Source organism: Ochotona princeps, chromosome 8, assembly GCF_030435755.1.
Source record: "Ochotona princeps isolate mOchPri1 chromosome 8, mOchPri1.hap1, whole genome shotgun sequence".
NCBI lineage: Eukaryota > Metazoa > Chordata > Mammalia > Lagomorpha > Ochotonidae > Ochotona > Ochotona princeps.
The window spans coordinates 16,210,588-16,230,194 of NC_080839.1; the positions used below are offsets into that span (position 1 = coordinate 16,210,588).

The 19,607-nt window shown below is 52.8% G+C and overlaps 1 protein-coding gene across 5 annotated transcripts in view; it reads left to right on the forward strand.

Annotated features, from left to right (window-relative positions):
* Positions 1-16,446, forward strand: part of REEP1 (receptor accessory protein 1) — a 102,958-nt gene extending 86,512 nt beyond the window's left edge. The window contains exons 6-9 of one of the 5 annotated variants that reach the window (XM_058667655.1): positions 2,897-3,074; positions 7,856-7,891; positions 13,782-13,957; positions 15,982-16,446. In XM_058667655.1, coding sequence (XP_058523638.1) covers positions 2,897-3,074; positions 7,856-7,891; positions 13,782-13,957; positions 15,982-16,053 — 462 coding nt within the window. In that variant the 3' untranslated portion in view covers positions 16,054-16,446. The remainder of the gene's footprint in view (positions 1-2,896; positions 3,075-7,855; positions 7,892-13,781; positions 13,958-15,981) is intronic. The other 4 variants (XM_058667656.1, XM_058667657.1, XM_058667658.1 and 1 more) reach the window with 4 other exon arrangements.
* Positions 16,447-19,607: the final 3,161 nt, after the last annotated feature.

The following is a 19,607-nucleotide window of genomic DNA, read 5'->3' on the forward strand; positions in this document are numbered from 1 at the left end:
GAAGTAGAGCAGGTGGTTGCTCCGGGCTCTACTGTCTTAGCAAAGACACCTCCACTCCCCACCCTGGCCTTGTACCTGTGCAGGAAGGTTTTGAGGTAACCAGGGTGATTTCTGTCTGTTTTGATATGTGATGTCCTACAAGCACTCTTTTGTCCAGCTTGATTGTTCTCTGGGTGTATATTTGGTTATTTGGTTTTCTTTTGGTTCTTGTTCTTAGTTTCCTGGAGACATGGTAGGTTGGGAATACATCTGGCTCCTGTTTAGCTTATGTTTGTTGGCTCATGTTTGTGGAACAAACAGCTCTCATTTGTTCCTCTTGCTATGTTTTTGCATTTTGCTCTTCTGTCTAGACATTTGTGCTTTACTCCTCTGTTTTTTATTATATTTTTATGACTTATTGTATTTCTTTGAAAGGCAGAGTTACAGAGACAGAAAAAAAAATATGTTTATTCGTTGGTTTGCTCCAAATAGTGGTAACAGCTGGGGCCGTACCAGGCAGAAGCCAGGAGCCAGGAGCTTCTTCTAGGTCTCCCACTAGGTGCAGGGGCCCAAGCGCTTTGGACCATCCTCTGCCGCTTTCTCAGGTGCATTAGCAGGGAGCTGAATTGCAGAGTGGAGCAGTTGGGATTCCAGCCTGTGTCCATGTGGGGTACCAGTGCTGCAGGAGGGAGCTTAACAGGCTGTGCCACAACATCAGCCCCTTTCATAATTGATGATGATGATGGTGATGATGATGGTGTGACAGCAAACAAAAATCCCCAACCTATCTCCCCCCCCCCAGTACCACAGCCTCTTCCCCAACTGTCAGGCACCTGCCTGTGTCAGCACCCACCTCCCTACCCCCACCTGCTGGTTGCTCTGTTGATCAGTGTGCATTCGCTGGCTCCCTTGTTTGTTGTTTCTGAGGGTCCCCATTTTCCTCTAGACCTGTGGGGCACAGTCACCTAGGTAGCAAGTCGAAAACTGCTCCCTCTGCTGCTGGCCGCGCCTACGATGGAGACTGCACACTCCCGCCAGTGATTGAAAATTCCCAAGTTCATTAACTTGGCTTGTGTTTACTTACCTGTCCCATCCTGGGTGTCCAGCCAGTCCCTGCTGCGACCCACAAGGCACCCCATTGTCATGCAGCCACAGCCAACTCTCTCTGCATCCATGTTCCTGAGTAACAGAGCCACGCCCCTTCCCGCAGGTGTGCATCCTGCGGTCCCTTCAGCAGGTGTTCGGTGCAGGCCCCAGGGACCTGTTTCAAGCTCTCAGATTTTTCCTGCCCGATTATTTGCTTTTGGGTGTTTTATGAAGTCTCAGTGCAGCAGCAGAAGGAAGTGTGCGGTGTAAGCAGTAGCACACAAATGCACCACCGAAACAACTGCCGTCACATGTTTACAAATCTTTTTATTTCCGCTTTTAAATTAGTTTTTAACTGATTCATCGTGGTATGTAGATGCAACTTTGAGAAGTAATGAGATTACTCCCCTTGCTCTTCGCCCACTCGCCCGCCCACCTTCCTTCCTTCTTCCTTTCTCTGTTTTGTTGTTTAGTTTTGAGATTATTGCGTATTTTAAAATTACATTACTGTAAAAGATTAATACTTCACTAAATAAGACATTGAACAAGTAAGAAAAAAAGGAAAAAGACTGTAGTTTAGCGAGAATAAGACAACAGTTTAAATAAGAATTGAATGGAAAAAATGACCGTGTCACCCACATACAGTACATTTTGAATTATAGTTGTATAACACTCTTAACCAATGGTTTGACAAACTTATAAAACAAAGCTTTTTATAAAACAAAGTATTTTCATCAATACTGATACACACAACCATTATTTTTTGTTTTCATTTCTTTTTTGTTTGTTTTTAAGAGTTAGCTCCCACATTTCAGGGAGAACATATGATATCTATGTTCTTGGGTCAAGTTTATTTCACTCAACATGAGGTCCTCCAGTTGAGTCCATTTGCTGCAAATGGTAGAATTTCATCCTTTTCTTTTTAGGATTTATTTATTTTATTGCAAAGTCAGATAGAGAGAGAGAAGAAGAGACAGAGAGGAAGATCTTCCATCCAATGATTCACTCCCCAAGTGGATGCAATGGCCGGAGCTGCAACGATCCAAAACCAGGAGCCTCAAGCCTCTTCCAGGTCTCCCACACGGGTGCAGGGTCCCAAGGCTTTGGGCCGTCCTCGACTGCTTTCCCAGGCCACAAGCAAGAAGCTGGATGGGAAGCACGGCCATCAGAACTAGAACCGGTGTCCATATGGAATCCTGGCACTTGCAAGGCGAGAACTTGAGCTGCTAGGCTACCACACTGGACCCCATCCTTTTTTTTTTATACCCAAATAATACTGCATAGCATATGTGTACTGCATTTTCTTTAATTCTGGTGATCTTTTCTTTGAAACGAGTAAGGACTGAGCATATATAATAGAAGGGTTGATTTTTTTGGCCAGATACCTGGGTAGTGAGTGTTGAAGAAAATGTAGCCCTGTCTGGGTTTTCATTTCTGTAAAGCAAGAGAAGCAGCCCGTGCCCTCCGGAGAGTGGGGGAGAAGCAGCCCGTGCCCTCCGGAGAGTGGGGGAGGAGCAGCCCGTGCCCTCCGGAGAGTGGGGGAGAAGCAGCCCGTGCCCTCCGGAGAGTGGGGGCCATGGCCATGGCTCTGTCTGAGGCTGCCATTCCTTGTGGGAATGTTGGATGGAGAGGAAAGAGCCTGAAGGCACAGGAGCAATGACTGAGCTCACATTTGGTCTTGGAATGCTGCAGGCATGAGTCTCTGCAGGGGCTCTGCCTCTTCCTTCCCCTCCCCGCCCACTTGCCCACCATCTCTCGCCGTCCCACCCCATCCCCACCCATGTACCTGTGTGCCAGACCCCTGACATGTATCCTTCTGTGTTGCGTCCAGGGACAGGGTGCCTTATCCGAGAGACTCCGCAGCTTCAGCATGCAGGACCTCACCACCATCAGGGGCGATGGGGCTCCTGCTCCTGCGGGCCCTCCTCCACCGGGGCCTGGACGGACCAGCGGCAAGCATGGCCAGCCCAAGATGTCCCGGAGTGCTTCCGAGAGCGCTGGCAGCTCAGGTAGGTGGCATTTGACATCCCTCCCTCACCCCCTTCCCTTGCTCCTTCCACCACGGTTTCCTTGAGACAAGCCTGGTGCACCAAGTGGCATGCTTCCTGGCCCCAGCCCCCCGTGCACCTGCCACCAACTGAGGTGTCTGTGTGCCCAGGCCAGAGGTCCTATGTCCTCCGTCTGATGGCTCAGGGGAGTGGCTGTGGTTGGTGGTGGTGCCTGAACCCACTCAAGGCCTCAGGCGTAACTGGACTGGGCCTGTGGATGCTTTCTTTGTTCTCCTCTCTGAGCCTGTCCCCACTTCTGTGCTCCACCAAGTACTTAGCTCTCATGGGTCCTGTTCACTACCTGTATGTCTCCTATCCTTCCTCCCACCCTCCCATCCACCACACACACCTCTGCCCCTGCATACCCAGAGCCAGGCTAGCCCTGAGAACTAATGGCAGTGCTGGCCAGGCCCTCCTGGAACCTCACCTCTGTTCCTTCTGCGCAAGGCTGAGTGTCAGGTGCCCACAATAAGAGGGACCTGGGGACATCATCCGACAATGCAGTTTGAGCTAACGATCGGAGGCCTTAGCTGAGGCAGGGTGAGACCCAGCAGGTGCAGATGTGGAGGTGCAGCTGAGATCGGGATCCCCTGGCCTCTCCCCATCCATGTGGGTTTCAGGCTCACCGAGTGCGTGGACTCCAGGGTAGGTACGCAACTGGGCCAGGCCTTGCACTTCCCTAGGCTCTTCTTCACAGAGGGGACAGTGGCCTGGGCTCAGGGGCCCAGCTCGGCTGCTGCTAGCAAAGGGTCAGTGGCCAAAGGGAACTGGGAGCAGTCCCCATGCAGGGAGTGGTGGGGATTGGATGACTGCTTTGTAGTCTGTGGCCCGCCCTGGTACAGACGGGGGCATCCAAGCTGTCCCAACCCTGATGGTGTGCTGACAGGTGTGGCCAGGTGGGAACCCCAGGTGCAGACTTGCCCTGGGAGGGTCTCAGGCATGAGCGGAAAAGTGCCAGCCCCAGTGGTTGCCGTGAGGATGTGGATGGCCACTCAAAGCCAAGCTCCACACTTGAGTGTTTTTCAGGTCCCCCTGGTTCTCTGGGGCGTCCACTTTGCCCTTCCCCAGGGTCTGGAGAGTACAGCTTTTCTGTTGGGAGATTCTTTAGAAAATGTGTTTACTTTATTTACAGAATAAATATTTGTGTTGTTTGCTTGAAAGGCAGAGTGACAGAGAGAGGGAGACAGAGAGAGATCTTTCATCTGCTGATTCATGCCTCAAATACTTGCAACAGCCAGGGCTGAGCCCAGGGCTCAGCTGGGAGTCCCCCAAGTGGGTGACAGGGACCCAAGTACTCGAGCCATCATCCGCTGGCTCCCCAGGTGCATTATCAGGGTGCTGGGTTGCCAGTAGTGTAGACAGAACCCTAACTGGTGCTCTGGGGTAGAATGCAGGTGTCCTGAGCAGCAGCTTAACCCACTGCTATGCCACAGCGCCCACCCCAGGAGGTGTGTTTAACCCTGTCACTCCTAACAGGCAGTAGAGCAGTTTGGGAGGTCAGGGTGAAAAACAGCTTTAGGAGGGCTTATCTCCTGGGTGCACCCTCTTGGCCAGGAGCTTGGAGTGGGGTCCCCAAAGGCCAGGCCAGCAGGGCACTCAGGACCCATCAGTCTAACCCTGTGATTGCAGTAATGGAGCCAGAGCCTCAGCCCGGGGTATCAGTGGGGTCACTGCGATGGGGCTGGGCACAGCATAGCGTGGCCTCCTGAAGCCCAGGCCAGTGCCTTCAGCCCCTCAGGTGCCAGTATCCAGGCCTCACTGTGCAGGAGCTGCTTCTGACCTCGGGGTCCTTCCCCAACACTAGGGTGAAAAGTAGAATTGGGAAATGGCTCCACTTTCTGGGAAGAGCTGCCACATAGCAAAGGCCTGGAGATCAGAGCAAGTGCTGAGGTTGAAAGTGGGGGAGCCATAATGGTCGCCAAAGGCATCCCATTCTCCTGTGTGATGCAGGCATACTGTTTGCCCTCTCTGTGCCACAGATCCTTGTCTCTACAGGGGTGTCACCGTTCGGTTGGGTCATTATGAAGCGACCCAAAGACCAGGCTGGATGGGAGTCCTCAGGGTCACGCTGGCAGCCGCCACGGTTCCTGTTCTCAGTGTTAGCCGTCTTGCCCCAGAAAGTACCTGTGCAGCTTGAGAGAGTGCAGGAGGGAATGGGCTGTGGATGGGGACCCTCTGGCAAGCAAGTGGATCCTCCCTCTGAGTCCTACTGACATGAGAGAGGTGGACCAAATGCAGGAGGCAGGCCCGGGGAGGTCAAGCACTATGCCAAGGCCACACTGGGCTGGGATCCAGGCTCTGGCAAGACCTCCAGCCTCAGGATGGGCAATGTGAAATGCTTAAACAGTAACAGGGATATCCCCTAGCCCTTAGTGTCTGAAACATAAAAGGCTTTGGGACAGTAGGGGACACAATGTGGCCCCAGTGTGTGCATGGGGGCTGCCCCACTCTGGTTTGGACAGGGGGGGTCTGTACCCTAGAGGACAATATGGAGCACTCCTGCAGTGGCCCTTGGGTACAAGCTAGGAGAGCAGGTATGCTGCAGTGTGACCCAGCCCCTGTCACTGCCTGACCCCTCACATCTATGTTTTCAGGGGCCAGAGAGGGAGGTGCTGGCCTGGTGGAGAGGCCGGGAATGGTGGGGCACACATCACAGCCACTCCAGGGCCTCATATGAAAGCCAGCTTAGCTAGAAAGGCAAGTGAAAGGTGGCCTAGGTCCTGACTGTTTGGCTAGAGTGCCTGGGGCAGTGGCTATATGTGCAGACACTGGAAGCCACAGGCTCAATGGGTGCCCCAGTGGATCTTGTAAACTCAGGGCTTGGTGGGAATACTGCAGAACGAAGTGTGACAATTGGTGTAAAATGAGGTAGGGGGAGTGCTCATCCTGCAGTTTTCCAAGAAATTTTTTTTTTGCAAGCAGAGCACATTTAGTCTAAAAGATGCATTACCTATTAAAATGTTAAATTTGGGCCCAGTGAAACAGCCTAAAGGCTAAATCCTCACCTTGTACATGCCTGGATCCCATACAGGCACCAGTTTGTGTCCTGGCTGCTCCACTTCCCATCCAGCTCCCTGCTTGTGGCCTGGGAAAGCAGTGGAGGACAGTCCGAAGCCTTGGGACCCTGCACCCATGTGGGAGACTCAGAAGAAGCTCTGGCTTCAGATTGGCTCGGCTCCGACTGTTGCAGCCGCTTGGGGACTGAACCAATGGATGAAAGATGTTTCTCTCTATCTCCTTCTCTCTGGATCTTTCTAATAAAAAATAAATAAATCTTTTTAAAAAATATATTTTCATCTACTGGAAAGAAAGAGCAGGAGTGAGAGAATGAGAGAGAGAGAATCTCCCATCTAACTGGTTCACTTGTCAAATGCTGCACCACCCAGGGTTGGACCAGGCCAGCCAAGAGCAGAGAACCCCATCCGATGCAGCTGTCACGGACTCCCACGCAGGCATCAGGGACCCAAGTACTACAGTCCTCATCTGCCTGCCTCCCGGGTGCATGAGTAGAAAGCTAGGTCAGACGTGGGATGGCCAGTACTTGAAACAGCACTCCAATGTGGAATGCAGCCATCCAAAGCAGCAGCTTAACCAACGGTGCTTTGGCCCCCACCCCAGCTCCCTGTGTCTTGAGCAAGGGGAAGCCCCAGCAGCCCTGGAGGAAGAGATGAGGGAGCCTGCAGATTCTATGTGAGCGGCGACTTTGTCCTGCAAGCTGCTGGCAGGCAGACCTGGGCTGTGTGCTCTCCTGTGCAACTGCGCCTGCCCAGTGTGCCCGCCATGTGCCTGGCGCCCTGAGGGCCTCACATCTGGTGTGAGGAGGACACAATCTGGGCATCAGACAGAGAGGGATGACTTTCCTGTAGCTCTCAGCACCCATGGCGGGGCTGGGAAGTATACCTGCCTGCACCTGGAGCTGTCATCCCTGCAGAGTGAACGGAGAGGTTTTTAGAGATTTGTTTATTTTTATAAGAAAGGCAGATTTATAGAAAGGAGAGAAAAATCTGGTTCACTCCCCAAATGGCCACAATGGCTGGAGCTGAGCCGATCAAAAACCTGGAGTTTCTTCCAGGTCTCTCATGCAGGTATAGGGTCCCAACGCTTTGGACCATCCTCTACTGCTTTCCCAGGCCACAGGCAGGGAGCCGGATGGCAAGTGGAACAGCCAGGATATGGACATATGGGATCCTGATGCTTGTAAGAGGAGGATTAGCCTGTTGACTCAATGAGCCAGGGCCACCATCCTCTCTTGAATGCCTGCCCAGCACTGGACAGAAGCAGGGGCAGCATACTGAAGTGATCCTACCCTTCTATGGACTGGGTGTCACTCAGACTGTATGCAGTGAGCACCTGCTGTTTGCCGAATAATCCCAGGTGTGCACCCAGACCATTAGCGCCAAGACAAGGTAGCCAGGTGGGCCTTCAGCCAGGTGCCAACATGGCAGGTACTCTGGAGTTCAGAGGTCAACCTGAGGAGGTTCTGGGAAAACTTGTGAACCACAAGGAGTACGTAGTGGGGAGGGGGCTCTGGCCAGAGTGATTGAAGTGATTTCCCAGAGCAGACTAATATGAGGACTGACTTGGCCCCTTAGAAGTGAGCCCTTGGTATTTTGGCAGAGACCCACGTTCCTGGAACCCCGTTACCAAACATGCTGGGATCCCCTCACCTCTCCTGGGGCCTCCCTGTTTTACCTAGTCTTCTTGGGGAACTGTCACTGATGGCCCCCGCCCCATTCCCACAGTGTGTACCTGCTGCTCCACCTGCAGGACCAGGAAAGGTAAGTAAGGAGCCTGCCTGGCACCAGTGTGCTGGACTCCCGCCTGGAGAGGAGGCTCTAACCTTGAGCTGCACCTGACCTTGGGGCTCCATTTCAGCTGCATGGAGGGGGAGGCCGGGCACGTTGTCTCAGAGCTACTGCAGACTAGGGACCAGAACAGTTTTACTGAGCGATCCTAGCTCCCAGCAAGTGGAGTCCCCTGAAGGCTTGACAGAGCCTTCAGGATCCATTTCCAGGACGGCTGTCTCTCTGGATGACTCCTTCCTCACCACGTGGGCTTCTGCAGGGCTGCTTGAGTGTCCTTGCGACATGGCAGGTGGCTTGGCAGAGCAAGTGGCCGAAGGGGGCTGAGCCGGCAGGAAGCCACTGTGCTGTTGATGACCTGGTGTTTGAAGTCCCACCTGCCTTGTTCAGTTAGGTGGAAGTGGGGCATCAAGTCCAGCCCACCTGGAAGGCAGGAGGATGAACCCCCACCTCTTAAAGGGGAAAGTTATCGAAGAACACATACAGCTGTCTTCTACCCTGGCAGGGCCATGTGTCTCTGTTCACTGAGCCATGGGAGCTTACTAAGTCCCCTGGAAGGGAGGAAGCCCCACAGCTCTGGGGGCTCATGGTTCTGCTGCAGCCCCGGGGAACCCAGGCCCTGCTTTGCCACTTACTGGCTGTGTGACTTTGCGTGACTTGCCTAACCTCACTGAGCCTGGGTTTCCTCGCCTGGAAGTGACAGTGGATCCCCACTGTCCACCTCGCTGTACTGTTGTGAGATGCTGGCCAAGGCCCGTCTGCAGTGGTGTTGTTACCCTGACCTGAAGCAACTGGGAAATCTGAGGGACAAAGTGGCGGGGCTGGGGGTCTTCCCAGTTCTGTGCAGGGCCTCCTGCTGCCTGCAGCATGTGTGAATGGAGGTTCACACGTGACTCTGTGAACTGTTCCTGTGGTCCAGGCACATTCAGGACTAACTGGGGAGTAAGTGGGAGTGGGCATGAGTTGTTTCACCCCAACTAGCTTCCCCAAAGGGAACTGCCTTTGGCTCGGAAGGCCAGAGGGCTCCTGCAGCCCGCCGCACCTCTACATCTGCTGGCTGGTGGCGGGGAGGGAGCAAGGTGCCCCTTGTGCTGTTAGCACCTCTGCACACATGTCCCTCCCACATTCGTGGAGAGCAGAGGACACAAAATGGTATTAGAGGGGGTGTTCTGGTTTCTCTCCATTGCTTCATTTTTAAGGCCTCTCAGTGCTAATTTTTTTTAAATATATTTTTATTAGAAAGGCAGATTTACAGAGAAAAGGAGAAACAGAGAAAGATCTTTCATCCCCTGGTTCACTCCCCAAATGGCTGCAACAGCAGGAGCTGAGCTGAACCGAGGCCAGGAGCCAGAGCTTCTTCCATGTTTCCCATGTGCATGCAGGGTCCCCAGGCCTTGAGCCATCCTCCACTGTTTTCTCAGGCCACAAGCAGCAAGCTGGATTGGAGGCAGAGCAGCTGGGACATGACCCAGCGCCCATATGGAATGCTGGTGCTTGAAGATGGAAGATTAACTTGTTGAGCCACAGTGCTGGCCCCAGTATTAAACTTTTTTTTTTCTCATTATTTTCTGTACCAAAGACAGACACAGACAGGCAGGCACCTTTTGTATCTACTGATTTAGTGCCTGAATATCCACAGCAGCTGGGGCTGGCAGGGCAGGCCAAAGCAAGCGCTTGAACTCAGTGTGGGCCCCCCAGCACATGGATGATGGGGACCTGGCTACTTGAGCAATCTACTGCTATCTCCAAGAAAGTTGGAACCAGAAGCAAAGCTGGGTCTAGAACCTGGACACTCGGATATGGGACATGGGCAGTACAGGTGCCCTATTTAACTGCCGCACTCTGGTGGCTGAGCTTGCTAAGGCCTGCTGAAGATCAGAGTTTGGAGGCCAAGGTGAACTAACGGGAGTACTGAGCAGGGATGCAGTGGGGTTCAGTGTTGTTCCCCAGCCTATGTCCGGCCAGGCCTACCTGACCATGTCAGACACACTGGGGCTGCATGCCAAGCACTCAGACTTGGACCTGGTGGCCACGCTGGAACCAGGGAAGCAGCTATGCGGTGCCCACCTCGGCCCCTCCTCCCACCTCTTACCTGCTATGATGTGACCTGATGCTCGTGGTCATGATCAAAAGCTGCATTTCCAGTACCTTAACATACACCTGTGGTTGGTGGCTGCAGGTTGTGTGTGTGTGTGTGTGTGTGTTGGGAGGTAGTTCTGGTTCCTTATTCTGGGGTGTACATGGGTGGTGGCAGGGGGGCTTTCATTAGGGAGCTGCTTGTTGGCAGAGGGTGGGCCTGGCCTAGGCTGCTACCCCCCACCTCTGCTGCTCCAAGTGCTGGCTCTTCTCTCCCCCACATCTCTGCTCATAGGAATCCTCTGATGGCTGGGCTGTCCAGCCCGCCCTGGCCCCAGGGAAAGCTCTGCTTCCTGGGCCCCAGGCTGCCCCTGCTGGGAAGAGGACAGGGGTCAGAGAGATCCCTAGCCACTTTCTCCCTGCCCTTCTCTGCTCCCCATGACATTAAGCCGGCTGCTGGGAAGGGTCAGGTCACTCCTGGGGGCTGGTAAGGATGACCCAGGGCAGTGACAACTGCTGGCAGGAGTCCTGCAGAATGGCAGGTGTCTGGTTTAGCCTCACTTCCAGCAGTTACCGGCATTTTCTCTCCCCATCTCTGCTCCCTTCCTGCCCCTGTCCACTCCCTGCATGCCTTCACCTCTCTGTGCTTCTACCCTCTGCCCCAGTGCCCCAAAGCCCCTCTTTTCTCTGGGTCACTTGGATACTCTGTGGAGCTGCCCTCCAGACCACCACCTGCAGTAAGTCCTGCAGGCACCTCTGAATCTTTTCTGGAAAGTCAGGTGTGGGGGCCTCATGGTTTCTTCCTTTGCTGCTCTCTGTGAGAGAGAATGAAGGAATTCCTGCTATTGACTGTGGCCTCAGGGCAGTTGTCTTTCCTGTGACCACTGCAGGAGGAATTGTCCAAGGTCTGGACCGTGAGGAGCGTGTGCGTGTGCATTTGTGTGTGTACGTGTGTGCACATGTGTGTGTGCGCCTGTGTGCACATGCGCCTCTTCCCAAGAGCCCTGCCCTAACAGAATCTTCTCTTCTCTCTCCTCGGTGGCTGATGGGGACCTGGATGTAAGTGTTCCAGAGGGGTGTGCCCTTCCTCAGAGGCGTGAGCTCTCTTCCAGCTAACGTGTGCCTGCCGTGTGGGATGTTTGCTAACCCTGGGGCATGTGCCTCTGCTTGGAGGAAGGGGAGGGAGAGGAGGGAAGAGGGGAGGAGGTGCAGGGGGGTGGAGGGCAGCCACCAGCTCTGCTTAGACCTTTCTAGGACTGCGACACTTAGCCACTTCCCCTGGCCCAGCCAGCCCAGAACTGTCAACCTTGCCGTAGGAGACTACCCTGTCCCCAGAGAGCCTTGGTGGCAGCTCTCTGTGGGCTCTGGGTCTCAGCTGCCATCACCAGGACCTTGCCCCAGAGCACTGAGTTGTGGCTAGCTGTGCTCTTTCGGCTCTGCTGCCAGCAGTAGGGAGGGCACCCCTGGGGTCAGAAATGCTGCCGAGGAAACTCCCTACTGAGTTTTCCACCTTCACTGCAACCATGCCCTAGAGGATTTTCCCTGCCCTCACACTTCTCCCTGTGCCAGAGAGGACTGGCATCTATGTGTGGGACTACACAATACTAGGCAGAACCAGAGTTAAGAATAGTGAGGCTTGGAGAAGAATCAAGAAAGTCAGGGATGAAAAGGTTCCAGACACATGCCAGTGAATGGCGAGCTTCCTAGCAGCCCCTGCAAAGAGGGGAACGTAGAGATGAGAGGTGTGCTGTCCATGGAGGCCTCAGCCTAGCGGGTGCTCAGCCACCTGGCTCCCTGAGTGTCCAGGGACATAGTAGCCAGGAAAGCTCTGCTTGTTCCTGTGGGCTCGCTCTGCAGTTCCTCTCCAAGGCTCCTGTGTGCCTTTCACCCATACCAGCCTCCTTCGCTCCCAGCCTTGGCCCATCACTCGTTTTTTCTTCCTGCCTGGGTGACTGAACTCCCCACTGACCATGGCTCCTCATGGACCACAAGGTCACTTCCCTTCCCCCTGTAGCACGTGCTTAAGCTGCGGTGGAGAACGTGCACAAAGCCGTCGTGGGCTCAGCCCAGGGGGCAGTCGTGATCTTGGCCGTTCATTCCTCAGCCTCAGTGCAGGCAGGCTGGACAAGCAGCCTGACTTGTTGGGTGCTTAAAGGTCTCAGGCCAACTCAGGCCCACCTTCTGAAACTTACCAGTGAGCAGGACGGGAAGGGCCTGGTGTGGCTTCAGAGGGAAAAGTGTGTGCCTATGCCATGCCATGGGGCCCTGCCCTCCCTTGTGCAGCTGTCTGCCTGGCCAAGGTGGCCAGGCTGCTTGTGCAGTCTCTGCCTGGGGCTGAGGGCTCCAGTCTTTTAGTGTTATGCCTCCCGTTCAGAAGGAATTTGCTGGATGACCAGCGGCAGGCTCTGACTTGGGCTAAGGCCATATATGCTCAGACATCCACTTGGTTAAGTTGACGGGTTAGCTGCTCTGCCCTAGCCTGGGGCGGGGGGGGCATGTAGGGAGAGGGATCAGCTTTCGGGCAGGCCTGACCCAGGAGCCACTTTTGGTATTTTGGAAAGGGCCTGTGGAGTTGCAGGTTCTTGTGTTGCACATGGTCCCAGGAGTCCTGTTTTGGAGTAGGGAAAGAGCCTGAGAGCAGCCAAGGCCTAGGTTAAACAGGCTGTGCATAGACAGTGCAAAAAAGGAGGGAAAAAAATAAGCTTCAGGATCAGAAGCCTGTAATTCCACATGAAAAAACTTGCTTGCAGCAGCTGTGTGTGCTTACCGCCCCCTGCTGTCTGATCAGGAGTATAGCAGCAGTGTCTGGTAAAGCTGAGTTTGGGGTCCAGTTGTTCATTTTGCTCCACACCTGTTAGTCCAGCCAGACCCTGTTGATGGAGTTGACACGTTTGATGATTATACACAGATTTTGGAGCAATAGCAGGTGTCTCAGGAAATGGCTTGGTTTGTCTACAGACCTCAGGGACTGGAGCAGACAAGCCAGGGGGCTTTGTGGTTCTGGGTCATGACAATTTGTCAGGCATGAAGGCATGTGTCTGTGCGTGCTGGGTTAGCCAGCCAAAGGCAGAGAGGGTCCCACTGTTTGACTAAGGACCACCTGGCCGCACAAAATGAAGCATGTGTCGCATTTCACATTTGCAGAATATAGTGCATTCACGCAGGGGCTTTCCCTATGGTTGGCTCGAGGCCAACTGGAGCAGGCATCACATGGTTGTTTTTGGTGTTCAAGGGGAGGCTACCATCAGCTTCTGCTTGCCAGGACTGTCTTCTCTTGGACCAGACCTGGAAATGAAACTCTACAAAGCTGCTTTGTTGACCATTACCCCTGGAGGCTTCCTGGCCTTTCACATGCTGTCTCTCAGAAAATGCCTGGCGCTGAATCCGCAGGTGCGGTGTTGACCCCGCAGAGCCATGCAGCCCTCTGGAAGCCGCAGCCCTGCCCATCTTGGAGATTCTTTCCTAGCATTGCTCTGCCAGGGAACCATACATGCACTGCAGGACTTGCCAAGCCTGTGGCTTTGTTCTTCTCCAGAGACCTGCAGTTCTCAGTGAGCCCATGGCTCTCTTTGGACATAGCACCTGAGGATACTCTCCTGTCCCTGGGTGTCCCAGAGGGAGGACTCGGAGACACTGCTCCCTCCTCAGACACGGGGTGACTGCAGCTGTCCTAACCAGGCCTGGCTTGTGTGCTGTGTGCCTAACCTTGCTCGTCCCCGCCCCTCCTCAGGCTGATGTCTCCATGCCCTGTGCTTTATCTCCTCTGCGTAGATTGTAAATGGACATTAAGTGGTTGAGGGAGATGTGAATGAGGGTGGTGTGAAGGCATGGGACCCCCACCGGGTCCAAAACCCATTGGCGTTTTCTGACGAGGAGGAGGAAGATCTGCTGGATTTCATGTACAAGTTTAAGGCACCACGCAGGACGGAATTGCCCCTGGAGGTACACGGTGTCTGGGGCTGCGAGGTGGGTGGGGGCAGGGGCAGCATGCATTTGGCACCTGATACCTCCCGCATGTCCGGAGCAGACAGATCAGAGAGGTGGACTGAGACACTGGGTGTGGGGGGGTGTTCGGCTCCTGGCCAGGGGAAAAGCCCCTACTAACTGTATGTAGGATGAGGACAGGAAGCCAAGAAACTACAATTTTGGAAGGTTTGTTTTCAGAGATTAACAACTACTAACCTGATATGCAAGCAAAACATGTTTGGGGACAAAGAAAAGTTCCAAATGGACCTGGTGAGTGGATGAATCAGGCTTGTTCATGCCTGCATGGCTAAGGCACAGCGGTACCGTGTAGCAGTCTCGCTGTCTCTAGAATGTTCCTAGAAGGGTACAGCCTCTTAGCATCACCAAAGCCAGCTCACAAGCCCCAAGCTCTGTTGCCAGCTGCAGTGGAGCACAGAGATTTGGGTTTTTATTTTTTTAATTCTTTATTTTTCATGATACAGTTCCTTAGACTCAGGGATGGGCACAGAGGTTTGGTGGCAGGTGGGCTGAGCCTGGCGCTGTGATGGCAGTGGGCAATCACCTATCACAGGCTCAGAGACAGGTGGGCCAGGGGCCGGGGTTAGCGGGGCCTCTTCTTCACCTGCCTGACAGTGCATCTGAGGCAGGTCAACAAGGTGGAGAGTCCACGAGGTTCAAACAAGGAACTGCATCGAACGTTCCCCGTGCAGGCACAGTGTCCTGGTGTTCCCACACACACTGGGATGGTTGTTAGGACCACCTTCAGGTGCAGGAAATCATCTGGTTCTTTGCAAGGTGAGGCACAGCATGGAAGTTCCCATTGGAGCCCAACTGGGCATGACAGCCTAGTAGCCTCATGACAACAAAGGATCCCAGCCCCAAATATTCTAGGGCCTAAGGGTTGGCACTGTCTTCTTGGGTTTGTAGCAACATCATGCCAAGAGGTGGATTACCAAAAAAAAAAGGAGGGGGGATAGATCCTAGCGCTGTTTCCACCCATGTCCAGGTGGCGGGTACACATTTCCTAGAATGGTGAGGCTGCATCTTAGCGACCCAGCAAGGGCCGGATCCTTGTTCTCTGATCCATATGTTCCCTCCCTTCTCTGTGCCTGCGTGGCCTGGAGCCAGTCACCAGGAAACGGCGATGCGTCTGACCCACCCAGGCCTGGGCTGGCCTGGGAAGTTTGGAGCCGGGTGGGGAGGTGATGTGCAGAGCACACCCACCCAATGCTGGATGCTGCGTGCTCTGCTGTGGGCCGTGAGGGGCACGGCAGGGGAGAAGCACCTCAAAAAAGTTTTGCAGAAGAGCCTTAAGCTGGGTCCTTCGGGCTGGGGGATGCATACCAGCCAGACAGTACAGGGCAGACAAGTAGGCCAGCCGTGGGGGAGGGAGGCTGTGTGTGCACTGGGGCCATGGGTCTGTGTATGCTCAAGCTACAGTGCTGTGCTGGGTCAAACAATAACTCCCCACCCCCCACCCCACCCCCGCGTGACCTGTGTGTCCCTTAAGAGGCAGGGTCCCTGAAGAGTGACCTGGGGTGGAAAGGTGGGAGCTGCCAGCCTTTGCAGGGACGATTTACCGTGCACTGCAGCACTCTGCGTTTAGGAAAGAGATTGGGGACCCAGGGACAGACAGCGGAAGCACGTACCCAGCAACGCTGGTTCCCTTAGGCCTCGGAAGATGTGGGGAGGTGTTGCTGGGCGCTAAGTCACTTGTTACAATCATTTTGCTCCCAGGCCCTTGGTAGGGAGGCAGGGGGAGGCGGCCTTGGCCTTGGCCATGGGCTTGGCTTCAGCAGCGTGGGTGCTGGGATGAGACTCAGGACTTGGCTTCCTTGGGAGACTCGGGGAGGCCACGGCCTCTGCCAGTAGCCTTGCCAGGTTGGCTTTGGTCACGGGAGCAGGATGTTCATATGCACGTGCGTACACACACACACACGTGTACACACATCGGGTACAATCCTCACAAGACTCCACATTTTTTGCCAAACTGAGGGACTGCTCCTCTCTGTTGCCCCCACCAGGCACCGCCTAGAATCCTTCGATCTCGCTTCAGGAAGAAAAGTACCTCATCCTCGGCCACAGAAACCACGTGAGTGAGAGGAGCCAACAGCACCGGGGCCACAGAATGTCTCTTCTCTGCCTTAAGAGCTACCCACTAACAACAGAAATCCGCCAGCTGGCTGTGCTTGGAGCGTGCAGCCTCGCAGACCCCGCCTTTTCTCTCTCCCCACCTCCCTGTTGACGTCCATTCTGTTTGTCGCTTTCCTGTTCCTTGGTTTGCAGGGGAGAGGCTAAAGGGAAAGGTAGGGGTGAGGAGTGACCTGTGAGGCTTCTGAAGTTGGTAGTTGCCCACGGCTGGATCGCCACTGCACATGGCAATGTGTTTTAACATAGGGCACAGACTCACCCCGACGCTGCTGAAATGTACATGTGTAATTTATTTGTTGCCTACGTAGTTTGTAGTCATATAAATCAGGCAATTTTTTAATCCTTTTTTTTCTCTTGGTACTAATCCTTGGGACTATGATGTATATATTTATGGCTTTTGGCTTTAACATAATGAACTTGCAAAGGCTGCCGGAGGTTCTGATATGTAAGAACACTACAACAATCAGAAATGTTAAAAAAAAGTTGATTCTAGAAAATGTCTCAGATGTGCTTAGAAAGCCTCTAAATGGAACCCTGGCAAACCATCCCTTTTCCTGTCAGGAGACGGTCCCTTGTCCCTCAGAGAGCTGTTTCATCAGTAAATCAGAGGAACCAGGAAAGAGAAAGTTTTAGCAACAGAGCAGCTTCCTGGAGTAAGAGGAGTGTGGCAGGAAGCTCTAACCTTGCCTCTGGGCTGTGGCTCAACCCTGGCAATCCTTGGTGGGGTTGGGGCGTCCCAGAGCTGCTGGGGAGGAGGGCAGGAGGGGGTTCCCTGGTGCATAGCAAATGACCATTGCGCCTTCTCACGGACTGCCCCAGCGCTGCAGCCGATGGCCTCCTGTGTGAGAACTGATGGCCTGAGGGCCACGCGTGGAGTACATTCAGCAAATACAAACAAACCTACACAAAACCCCAGAACTCAGCTGCTTCCAATATGCTGTAAAGTACACCTGTGACGTCCACCCTGTGTCTCCCGTGCTTTCAAGGTTGTAATTTGTGTGGCTAAGACTTTGTAGCTGACACCCCAGCCTCTGTTCCTCTCCTGGGCTGCATGGGCGAACGTGATGGGGTGGGAATAGGGGTGGGGCAGTGCTAACACTCACATTCCTCCAGGATGTTTCTTACACTGTTCTGTAGGGGAGGAAGGGCCTAGAGGACTCCCTACTTGGAGAATTTTCTTTGCAAAGAAGACTGGTTTGAGTAGCATTGTACTCTGCAGTAGCTCCCTCCTCAAGCCCCAGCCCCCGGAAGCTGGGCTGAAACTGTAGAACTAGCGTGTTTGTGCTTAGAGTTGTTTCCTTTCAGTGTAATGCATGCAGTGCTCACAACCCATACTCAGCCTGTGCAGTGTTGTAGATCCGACCTGAAGGCTAGAGAATCCGTGTTGTCGACCACATAGAATTTACTGTCAGCTGTTAATAGGCCCAACTAAGAACTGTTCTGTGACTGAGCTACGCGGGCAACCTGTGGTGGACGCGTTAGCTGGATCTCCTCTCCCCAGGAAGGGTTTGAGTGTGACTTGATTGTTGCCTCATGTGCATACTGAAATGCCTTCTGCCTGCAGGTCCTCCGAAGATGATTTTGTACTTTACAAAAGGACTTAGGAAAATAAGCCCCCCAACAAGTGTGAGGCTGTGTGCCCCTCTTCTGTACCCCTCACCCAGCAACACCCAAACCTGCCTCGTTCTGGAAGGAAATGACACTCTTCCAAATGCGTTTGCTTATTAGTTGGGAGTAGCCAGAATAGACAAAAATAAGTGCAAAAAAGTTTACTGAGTTTAGCAGCTTTTTCGTAACTTTTGTTTTGCCAAAATACTCAAATGCCTTTAGCAGCAGCATTTAAAATCCTATTGCGGACAAGCTCTATGTTCACCATTTTGCAATAGAAAGTTGCAACGAGTACAGGCTACCAAGTTTGCACTCAGCTATGCCAAAAGAATCCGAAGCACTCTTTTAGCCATGCTGTATTATTCTCATTCAAGATTAAGAAATTTAAAGGTATCCAAGCTGCTGTCTTAATGTAACTAATTTTTTTTTCCTTCATGTGTTGATTAGGGAATTGGTTTCTTAAAGACACTCACAGTACAACTGAGAGCAGCTGTCGTATTTCTGGCAAAATGTGTTTACTGCTCCAACAGACTGCATAGCTGTGTGACTTGACAGACGATATGAATGCCAATCGGTGTACAGGTGGTGCTGTGGTGTTCAAGGTTATAACTGACTGTTTTTTTTTAACTTGCTGACTTACACACAGGCTGTTTACAAAATGCTAGTTCAAAAATGTCTATAAAATTTCCATGTTGTCACTTTGAGGTAATTGCCATTGAACACCTGTTCCGTTTCTGAGGAGGTGGGGAGGACGGGGCATTGTGCTTAGAAACTGGAGAGTCCAGTCCCAGCCCCTCCTGGCTGTGTGTGACTAGCTTGCTCACTTTGCTGGCCTGTGCCGTGCGTGCTTTCCGTGGTAAGCTGTCCATGTGTTTGTCGTGAGAGTGCTTGTCGACCGTGACTGTCACTGAGCCTTCCTAGTCCTTCACCTTGCACAGTACCTGCAGCGCCAAGGATGCGTGTCATCCTGACAGCTGCGGAGGACATGCGAGGGTGGGGATGCCGGATTGTGACTCTGCACATCTCCTCTGATTCCCTTCTGTAGTCCCTATAGAGTTATCTGTAATGAAATAGTGTACTGGACTGTGCATCAAAGGGATGTAAAATTACAGTATTCCAGAGGTTGAAGTTCTGCTGTTTTGTTATGATTGCCTGATATACACCTTGAATAAAGTCTTAACATTTTTCTTTCAAAAGCAACACCTTGGTCATGTTGGGCCTATGAGGAAGAGGAATTTTTTTTTTTTTTTTTTTTTTTAATGTGGAAGATAGCAAGGATTAGTAGCTGAGTGCTCAGCTACTAACAGGCCAGGTGATTGGCTCAGGCTTATTGCACAGGATTGCGGGGAGAAAAAAAATGACATCAAAGTTTCTGAAACCAGTTGATCACACAAATATGAAAATTTTAAGGTATCTGTCTTATGTTTTGAAAGACCACCGCTAGAAACGGGTAGGTGTGAAAACAGAACAGCTCACTAGAAGGCGGTTTTAATTCTTCACCCCAGCCATTGCAGCCATTTGAGGAGTGAACAGGCAAAGGGGTGATTTTGAACTCACCGAAGTCCTCTTATAGTTCTAGCCCTGTCACTTGTTGTTTAGATAGGGATTTTCACGAGGGCCAAGGAGAGGCGAGAGGAGAGCAAGTAAGAGGCACCGGATCTCAAAGAATTGAGACTGGGCTTGTGGGACTTTGCTGTTTTTCAGGGTATTTACTTAAATCTGCAAAGCTTCAGTTTCCTGCAGTCTAAACCAGGAAGAAACAGTATCTGCTTTATAAGGTCAAGGTAAGGAATAACAGTTTTGCAGCAGGGAGTATTTTGTGGATATGCTAGGAAGTAGTGGGTGTTCAACACATTTCATTATATATAGACCAGAATAAGTAACTATACAC